This window comes from Notothenia rossii (assembly GCF_949606895.1).
Source record: "Notothenia rossii genome assembly, contig: scaffold_182, whole genome shotgun sequence".
Classification (NCBI taxonomy): Eukaryota; Metazoa; Chordata; class Actinopteri; order Perciformes; family Nototheniidae; genus Notothenia; species Notothenia rossii.
Genome location: NW_027639994.1, coordinates 46,602 through 56,601, shown reverse-complemented (window position 1 = coordinate 56,601; position 10,000 = coordinate 46,602). Strand labels below are relative to the sequence as shown.

The window sequence follows — 10,000 nt, the reverse complement described above, 5'->3', positions numbered from 1 at the left end:
CTGCTTCAGAGTTTCTCCTTTCTTATAAAAGACCTCTAGTATTTTGGATCCTGTTGTGTTTTTACATTTCTATTTTAATTATCCGGAATATTTTATATTGTTTTATAACATGGCTTAGTTGAATACTCGATTCTGATTGGTCAATTCAGAACACGTGACACGTTGTTAATCCAGTAGTACAGACCGTTGTTAAGGACGCTCACATCTGCAGAAAGAAGTCCGGTCGATTGAACTGTATACAGTTTGCTTTTCAAACTGTTTGCTTGTCTTTAGTTTCCCGTTGTCTCCCGTCTGAGAGCAACATGGAGGAATTTAATATTCATTGTAATATATTTGGAGAGCAGAGGATGAATGGTTAGTGGCTGATGAGTCCCCAGCAAGAAAAGAAAAAGACAAGAGGGACAAGAAAACAGCGGAGAAGTAAGAGAGGCGAAAAGACGGACCACATTATGGGCTCTATTTAAAGACTAGCTGATCAGCTACCGGGCAGAAACCCTCAACACGGCGCTACGGTCCTTTTTACGCAACAGTCCAGACATCAAACGGCAAAACATATTCAGAGTGCAGTTACTTTGGCATTAGGGCAGGGATATCTAGATACTTCCCGAGGTTTGACATAATGAATTGTGCTACTTTTAAAGCAAGCAGCGATGTTTTCAAATCTGTAATCAAAAAGCTCCTCAAAAACGCTTGAAGCAGTTCCTGCCGTTGCTACGTTAGTTCAAACGGTAACAACGGACTATTTTTCTTAGCGGATGCATGTCATTTTAAATCAATAAAACTACTTTTTATATCAATAATACTATTTTTTAAATCAATAAAAACATTTTCTAAATCATTAATAGCATTTCAATTAATGTTGGGAGTCATGTCGTTACTTTGTTGAGAATGTGGCCGTGTGATAAGCGGGATAATGTGCAGCGAGGAGGTCATTATGAAGAACACCCTTCATGCTGATCAAGATCCCTCCGCCTCGCGTCAGGCTCCTCATCTGCCTGTCGGGTGTTCTTTTCCCCAGAATGTAAACATTATCCCTTACTTATTTATATATTTGATATAATATTCATTTTTTTCTTTTCCACTTTTTTCACGGAAACAACAGATCGTGACCAAGGATAAGCACATCTCCGCCATGAGTTTTCCGATGTTTGATGGATAACGTCATAAAGTGTTGCTCATCAGCTCCAACAAATAGCTTTGAAAAGAACTGTCTTTAATAAGTACGGGTGAATATCATCTGCATAAAGATGAAACCAGATAATGTTCTTATGGATGCTGCCTTGTAGTGACATATAAACCATAACAGCAGTGGACCCAGGTCAGAGCCTTGTAGAACTACACATGTAGAATTGTAAAACGTCGTAATAAAACATCTGATAATATCATATTCTTTGGTCAGTTTTCCCAGCAGCACATCAACGAGCGAGTTACAGGAATAGAAAATAAGTAATAATGGTTCACCTTGCACTGGTTCAGGATGACGATCCCAGAGTTCTTGTAGTTCTTCTTCTTGGTTTTGTATTTGGAATTCATGCACGGCCACTGCTCCTGCAGCAAACAAAGGGCAAAAGAACATTACACACATACTGTATATTAAGAAAAACACTCCTGAGTGTCATTTCTTGAGTTTTTATCATATAGAGAGCTTTGGAATGAGTCCTAACACCCGTCATCACTCAGCATTTCCTCACTTCCTGTCCCCTGGTCTGGAGGTCAACGGTTTTCTGTGTTTTTGGTTGTTATCCTGAAATAAGATCTGCTGAAGAGATGTTAACGTTTAGTTCTTCTTTAGCTTAGCGTGTGAGGTGAGGTCATGTGAACGTGCTGTAGTTCCTTTATAGCCCAACATTAGCCTCCTTTAGCTTAGCGGTGGTGACGTGAAGTCATGTGACCGTGCTGTAGTTCCTTTATAGCCCAACATTAGCCGCCTTTAGCTTAGCGGTGGTGATGTGAAGTCATGTGACCGTGCTGTAGTTCCTTTATAGCCCAACATTAGCCTCCTTTAGCTTAGCGGTGGTGACGTGAAGTCATGTGACCGTGCCGTAGTTCCTTTATAGCCCAACATGAGCTTTTTACTTCAGAAATCATAAAGAGGTGTTAATATGTGGAGATTACCTTGCTGATCTAAATGTGTAAGTATCATAAACGTTTGTTTGACACAGAGATTATTTTCTGACATGATCAAAAATCACATTGAAAAATCCCACTGGACCAGGGAGACGCTACCTTCAGGGACCAATAATGAAATACCACATCCCTGAACCAAGTCTCAAAATCCTAACATTCAGAAAATGTCCTGCAGTTAATTTCCCAGCCTGATTATAGTAAGATCATCCTCCTCTCCTGATTCCTGTTTAGAGAAGTCTCTCGGACAGACATGTTACCCACAGATCTGTCCAAACACACCTTAGAGGTTTCACTCTGACTTCATTATATGAAACCGAGGAGACGAGCAGCGCTTCAGACTCAATCTGAGGTCTGGAGGATGTACGGAGGAGGATGAACAGAGCTCTCCGGAGGCTTTCGCTCTGAGGGATTCTGCGTCGCTGACAGTCAGGCGGGGAGGGAGGCCAATAAATAAAACGTGAACAGAAGAAGAAGAAGAGAGCGGGGGGTGGGGGGGGGGGTGTGTTCCCGACGGGACTCGACTGACTGCTCATTGTTTCTTCTCCTCGGCTGTGAGGATTAAAAGTAGATCCTGTTTCAATGGGTCTGACACAAGAACAACACCGAGTTGAATAAAAGGCAGCGGTAAAGCCCAGAGAAATATCAGCTCCTCTTAACCCGGGATTAGTCAGCAAACTTACTGGAGCTATTTTACTTTACATGTTGTCTGCATTTCATCCCTTGAGGATTGTTTTTTAAGGTTTAGCAACTGAAAAATCCCCAGCCAGACTTTTGTTTCTTCCACATCATCGGAATAACCGAGCAGACTTTCACGTCTTACATCATAACTCAAATCTTCAGTAGGAACCAGAGAGACAGAAAGGGAGTCAATTAAGAGATGCTGTACGGACGGATGAAAACACGCTTAAACAAAAGAAACGATGCAGATACAAAAACCCAAAGGTTCCACATGAAGAAACATCTTCAGCAACTTGGCAACACATGCAGCATTTAGAGAACATTCAGCAACTTGAAGAGACATGCGGAGCGTTTACTAAAAGCTGCAGAAACCAAACGCTGAAGAAGCTCAAACACAACGGAGACCAGGGGACACTAAAGAGTGACGCACACAGCTGGAGACCAGGGGACACGAAAGAGTGATGCACACAGCTGGGAGACCAGGGGACACTAAAGAGTGACGCACACAGCTGGGAGACCAGGGGACACTAAAGAGTGACGCACACAGCTGGGAGACCAGGGGACATTAAAGAGTGACGCACACAGCTGGAAGACCAGGGGACACTAAAGAGTGACGCACACAGCTGGAGACCAGGGGACACTATAGATTGAGGCACACAACGGAGACCAGGGGACATTAAAGAGTGACGCACACAGCTGGAAGACCAGGGGACACTAAAGAGTGACGCACATAGCTGGAGACCAGGGGACACTAAAGAGTGAGGCACACAACGGAGACCAGGGGACACTACAGAGTGACGCACACAACGGAGACCAGGGGACACTAAAGAGTGACGCACACAGCTGGAAGACCAGGGGACACTAAAGAGTGACGCACACAGCTGGAGACCAGGGGACACTATAGATTGAGGCACACAACGGAGACCAGGGGACATTAAAGAGTGACGCACACAGCTGGAAGACCAGGGGACACTAAAGAGTGACGCACATAGCTGGAGACCAGGGGACACTAAAGAGTGAGGCACACAACGGAGACCAGGGGACACTACAGAGTGACGCACACAACGGAGACCAGGGGACACTAAAGAGTGACGCACACAACTGGGAGACCAGGGGACACTAAAGAGTGATGCACACAGATGGGAAACCAGGGGACACTAAAGAGTGATGCACACAGCTGGGAGACCAGGGGACACTAAAGAGTGACGCACACAGCTGGGAGACCAGGGGACACTAAAGAGTGATGCACACAGATGGGAAACCAGGGGACACTAAAGAGTGACGCACACAGCTGGGAGACCACGGGACACTAAAGAGTGACGCACACAGCTGGGAGACCAGGGGACACTAAAGAGTGACGCACACAGCTGGGAGACCAGGGGACACTAAAGAGTGACGTTCAGGATGATAAAGCTGAACAACTGTCTCTGTTGTTGGAAATGTACCTAAAATGTTTTATGGTCTTATTTTAACAATGTGATCACATGACTCCTTCTGATGCTAGATTTACATCAACCAGAGAGCCGCTGATAGGAAGTGAGACAGTAATGTTGGATTGAGTCTGAACATGAGATTTGTCGACAAAAAGAAAAATGTCAGACTACAAACAGAAACATTGTCCTGAATCCAGGTGACAGAAAACAGAAGATGCCTCGGGAGACTTCATTTAAAGGTGACCTATCATGCTATATTTGAAACATATATTGTAGGGCCATACCTGTATAAAGTATATAAATATAGGTTTTTTTTCAAAATACCAAACAAATCGTGCATTTTAGCCATGCCTCATTTCGCTCTATTTGCTCTTTCCAGGGCTGTTTTTGCAGGGGGCTGATTCTGTGAGCTGCAGCTGACCACGCCCCCCTGCAGCTGACCACACCCCCTGCAGGAGAGAGGGGAGTTGTCAGTTACTTTGGCATCAGGGCAGCGATATCTAGATACTTTCCAAGGTTTGACATAATGAATTGTTATTTTTAAAGCAAGCAACGATGTTTTCAAATCTGTAATCAAAAAGCTCCTCAAAAACACTATGGAAGCAGTTCCTGCCGTTGCTACGTTAGTTCAAACGGTAACAACGGACTTTTTTTCTGAGCGGATTCATGTCAATTTAAATCAATACATACAGCTATTTTTTAAATCAATAAAATCATTTTCTAAATCCATAAAAGCATTTCCATTAATATTGGGAGTCATGTTGTTACTTTGTTGAGAATGTGGCCCGACCTCTCATTCCCCTGATAGGTGGAGAATTGACCAATAGCCGTAGCGCCACCGTCCTGACGTGAGGACAGTGTTCAAATCTGGATCAGTCTGTATCAGATCCGGTGCAGTCCCGTTTTTAGAGATTTGGGTATGGAGGAAAATAGAGAGGGTTGTGTTTTCTGACTCTTGGTGAGTTCCCTGGAACACCGGGGACACATATTCATGTATAAAAGACGTACAAAAGTGCATTTTGTATGATAGGCCCCCTTTAAATGGTTCTGTTGGTGATGAGGGGTTAATGAGGGGATCATTACAGAGTCCTGGTCACTGATAGTAACACGCCAGCTGAAATCTCACATTGATGCCGTGATGTCTTCTTTGGGGAGTCTTTAGAGAAAGCTCACATCCAGCAGAGACAGCACGCTAACGCTAACAGAGAGCAATTTAATTAGCGTCTGCCTCGTGTTTGATGTCCGGCGGCTCTGGACAGCTGCGTCTTCATTAGCGCTGCCTCCGCCGCGCCGCGCCGGGCAATTACCTCCTGCCGTCCGTCTCCATAAAGCGTCCCGGAGGAGGAGCGTTGTTACAGGGCGCTCGCGCTGCTAATTGCCATGTGTGTTTCTGTGTGTTTCTGTTTCTGTGTGTTTCTGTGTGTTTCTGTTTCTGTGTGTTTCTGTGTGTTTCTGTTTATGTGTGTTTCTGTGTGTTTCTGTGTGTTTCTGTTGTGTTTCTGTGTGTTTCTCTTTATGTGTGTTTCTGTGTGTTTCTGTTTCTGTGTGTTTCTGTGTGTTTCTGTGTGTTTCTGTTTCTGTTGTGTTTCTGTTGTGTTTCTGTTTCTGTGTGTTTCTGTGTGTTTCTGTGTGTTTCTGTTGTGTTTCTGTTTCTGTGTGTTTCTGTCTGTTTCTGTGTGTTTCTGTTGTGTTTCTGTCTGTTTCTGTTGTGTTTCTGTTGTGTTTCTGTTGTGTTTCTGTTTCTGTGTGTTTCTGTCTGTTTCTGTTTCTGTGTGTTTCTGTGTGTTTCTGTGTGTTTCTGTTGTGTTTCTGTTTCTGTGTGTTTCTGTCTGTTTCTGTGTGTTTCTGTGTGTTTCTGTTTCTGTTGTGTTTCTGTTGTGTTTCTGTTGTGTTTCTGTTTCTGTGTGTTTCTGTCGTGTTTCTGTTTCTGTGTGTTTCTGTGTGTTTCTGTTGTGTTTCTGTGTGTTTCTGTTTCTGTTGTGTTTCTGTTGTGTTTCTGTTTCTGTGTGTTTCTGTGTGTTTCTGTGTGTTTCTGTTGTGTTTCTGTTTCTGTGTGTTTCTGGTGTTTCTGTTTCTGTGTGTTTCTGTGTGTTTCTGTGTGTTTCTGTGTGTTTCTGTTTCTGTGTGTTTCTGTGTGTTTCTGTGTGTTTCTGTGTGTTTCTGTTGTGTTTCTGTTTCTGTGTGTTTCTGTGTGTTTCTGTGTGTTTCTGTTGTGTTTCTGTTGTGTTTCTGTTTCTGTGTGTTTCTGTCTGTTTCTGTGTGTTTCTGTGTGTTTCTGTTTCTGTTGTGTTTCTGTTGTGTTTCTGTTGTGTTTCTGTTTCTGTGTGTTTCTGTCTGTTTCTGTGTGTTTCTGTGTGTTTCTGTGTGTTTCTGTTTCTGTTGTGTTTCTGTTGTGTTTCTGTTCTGTGTGTTTCTGTGTGTTTCTGTGTGTTTCTGTTGTGTTTCTGTTTCTGTGTGTTTCTGTGTGTTTCTGTTTCTGTGTGTTTCTGTGTGTTTCTGTTTCTGTGTGTTTCTGTGTGTTTCTGTGTGTTTCTGTGTGTTTCTGTTTCTGTGTGTTCTGTGTGTTTCTGTGTGTTTCTGTTGTGTTTCTGTTTCTGTGTGTTTCTGTGTGTTTCTGTTTCTGTGTGTTTCTGTGTGTTTCTGTGTGTTCTGTGTGTTTCTGTTTCTGTGTGTTTCTGTGTGTTTCTGTGTGTTTCTGTGTGTTTCTGTTGTGTTTCTGTTTCTGTGTGTTTCTGTGTGTTTCTGTGTGTTTCTGTGTGTTTCTGTGTGTTTCTGTTTCTGTGTGTTTCTGTGTGTTTCTGTTGTGTTTCTGTTTCTGTGTGTTTCTGTTGTGTTTCTGTGTGTTTCTGTGTGTTTCTGTGTGTTTCTGTGTGTTTCTGTTGTGTTTCTGTTTCTGTGTGTTTCTGTTGTGTTTCTGTGTGTTTCTGTTTCTGTGTGTTTCTGTGTGTTTCTGTTGTGTTTCTGTTCTGTGTGTTTCTGTGTGTTTCTGTTTCTGTGTGTTTCTGTTGTGTTTCTGTTTCTGTGTGTTTCTGTTGTGTTTCTGTTTCTGTGTGTTTCTGTGTGTTTCTGTGTGTTTCTGTTGTGTTTCTGTTCTGTGTGTTTCTGTGTGTTTCTGTTTCTGTGTGTTTCTGTGTGTTTCTGTGTGTTTCTGTGTGTTTCTGTTGTGTTTCTGTTTCTGTGTGTTTCTGTTGTGTTTCTGTTTCTGTGTGTTTCTGTTGTGTTTCTGTTCTGTGTGTTTCTGTGTGTTTCTGTGTGTTTCTGTGTGTTTCTGTTTCTGTGTGTTTCTGTGTGTTTCTGTTGTGTTTCTGTTTCTGTGTGTTTCTGTGTGTTTCTGTTGTGTTCTGTTTCTGTGTGTTTCTGTGTGTTTCTGTTTCTGTGTGTTTCTGTTGTGTTTCTGTGTGTTTCTGTTGTGTTTCTGTGTGTTTCTGTTGTGTTTCTGTTTCTGTGTGTTTCTGTTGTGTTTCTGTTTCTGTGTGTTTCTGTTGTGTTTCTGTTTCTGTGTGTTTCTGTGTGTTTCTGTGTGTTTCTGTGTGTTTCTGTTGTTTCTGTTTCTGTGTGTTTCTGTGTGTTTCTGTTGTGTTTCTGTTTCTGTGTGTTTCTGTTGTGTTTCTGTTTCTGTGTGTTTCTGTGTGTTTCTGTGTGTTTCTGTGTGTTTCTGTTTCTGTGTGTTTCTGTGTGTTTCTGTGTGTTTCTGTTGTGTTTCTGTTGTGTTTCTGTTCTGTGTTTCTGTGTGTTTCTGTTGTGTTTCTGTTTCTGTGTTTCTGTGTGTTTCTGTGTGTTTCTGTTTCTGTGTGTTTCTGTGTGTTTCTGTTTCTGTGTGTTTCTGTTGTGTTTCTGTGTGTTTCTGTTGTGTTCTGTGTGTTTCTGTGTGTTTCTGTGTGTTTCTGTGTGTTTCTGTGTGTTTCTGTTGTGTTTCTGTTGTGTTTCTGTGTGTTTCTGTTGTGTTTCTGTGTGTTTCTGTGTGTTTCTGTTGTGTTTCTGTGTGTTTCTGTTGTGTTTCTGTTGTGTTTCTGTGTGTTTCTGTTGTGTTTCTGTGTGTTTCTGTTGTGTTTCTGTGTGTTTCTGTTGTGTTTCTGTGTGTTTCTGTGTGTTTCTGTGTGTTTCTGTGTGTTTCTGTTGTGTTTCTGTTGTGTTTCTGTGTGTTTCTGTGTGTTTCTGTGTGTTTCTGTGTGTTTCTGTGTGTTTCTGTTGTGTTTCTGTTGTGTTTCTGTGTGTTTCTGTTGTGTTTCTGTTGTGTTTCTGTTGTGTTTCTGTGTGTTTCTGTGTGTTTCTGTTGTGTTTCTGTTGTGTTTCTGTGTGTTTCTGTGTGTTTCTGTGTGTTTCTGTGTGTTTCTGTTGTGTTTCTGTTGTGTTTCTGTTGTGTTTCTGTGTGTTTCTGTTGTGTTTCTGTGTGTTTCTGTTGTGTTTCTGTGTGTTTCTGTGTGTTTCTGTGTGTTTCTGTGTGTTTCTGTTGTGTTTCTGTGTGTTTCTGTGTGTTTCTGTGTGTTTCTGTGTGTTTCTGTTGTGTTTCTGTTGTGTTTCTGTGTGTTTCTGTGTGTTTCTGTTGTCTGTGTGTTTCTGTGTGTTTCTGTTGTGTTTCTGTGTGTTTCTGTTGTGTTTCTGTTGTGTTTCTGTTGTGTTTCTGTGTGTTTCTGTGTGTTTCTGTTGTGTTTCTGTTGTGTTTCTGTTGTGTTTCTGTGTGTTTCTGTTGTGTTTCTGTGTGTTTCTGTTGTGTTTCTGTTGTGTTTCTGTTGTGTTTCTGTTGTGTTTCTGTGTGTTTCTGTTGTGTTTCTGTTGTGTTTCTGTGTGTTTCTGTGTGTTTCTGTTGTGTTTCTGTGTGTTTCTGTTGTGTTTCTGTTGTGTTTCTGTTGTGTTTCTGTTGTGTTTCTGTGTGTTTCTGTTGTGTTTCTGTGTGTTTCTGTGTGTTTCTGTTGTGTTTCTGTTGTGTTTCTGTTGTGTTTCTGTGTGTTTCTGTTGTGTTTCTGTTGTGTTTCTGTGTGTTTCTGTGTGTTTCTGTGTGTTTCTGTGTGTTTCTGTTGTGTTTCTGTGTGTTTCTGTGTGTTTCTGTGTGTTTCTGTGTGTTTCTGTTGTGTTTCTGTTGTGTTTCTGTGTGTTTCTGTGTGTTCTGTTGTGTTTCTGTTGTGTTTCTGTTGTGTTTCTGTTGTGTTTCTGTGTGTTTCTGTTGTGTTTCTGTGTGTTTCTGTGTGTTTCTGTTGTGTTTCTGTGTGTTTCTGTTGTGTTTCTGTGTGTTTCTGTTGTGTTTCTGTTGTGTTTCTGTGTGTTTCTGTTGTGTTTCTGTGTGTTTCTGTTGTGTTTCTGTTGTGTTTCTGTGTGTTTCTGTTGTGTTTCTGTTGTGTTTCTGTGTGTTTCTGTTGTGTTTCTGTGTGTTTCTGTTGTGTTTCTGTTGTGTTTCTGTTGTGTTTCTGTGTGTTTCTGTTGTGTTTCTGTTGTGTTTCTGTTGTGTTTCTGTGTGTTTCTGTGTGTTTCTGTTGTGTTTCTGTTGTGTTTCTGTGTGTTTCTGTTGTGTTTCTGTGTGTTTCTGTTGTGTTTCTGTTGTGTTTCTGTGTGTTTCTGTGTGTTTCTGTGTGTTTCTGTTGTGTTTCTGTTGTGTTTCTGTGTGTTTCTGTTGTGTTTCTGTGTGTTTCTGTTGTGTTTCTGTTGTGTTTCTGTGTGTTTCTGTTGTGTTTCTGTTGTGTTTCTGTGTGTTTCTGTTGTGTTTCTGTTGTGTTTCTGTGTGTTTCTGTTGTGTTTCTGTTGTGTTTCTGTTGTGTTTCTGTTGTGTT

The 10,000-nt window shown here is 41.8% G+C and overlaps 1 protein-coding gene across 2 annotated transcripts in view; it reads right to left on the bottom strand.

Annotated features, from left to right (window-relative positions):
- Positions 1-10,000, bottom strand: part of LOC307027184 (copine-4-like) — a 79,618-nt gene that overhangs the window by 28,164 nt on the left and 41,454 nt on the right. For both annotated transcript variants that reach the window (XM_079695385.1, XM_079695386.1), the window contains one exon: positions 1,462-1,548. In XM_079695385.1, the coding sequence (XP_079551511.1) occupies positions 1,462-1,548 (87 nt within the window). The remainder of the gene's footprint in view (positions 1-1,461; positions 1,549-10,000) is intronic.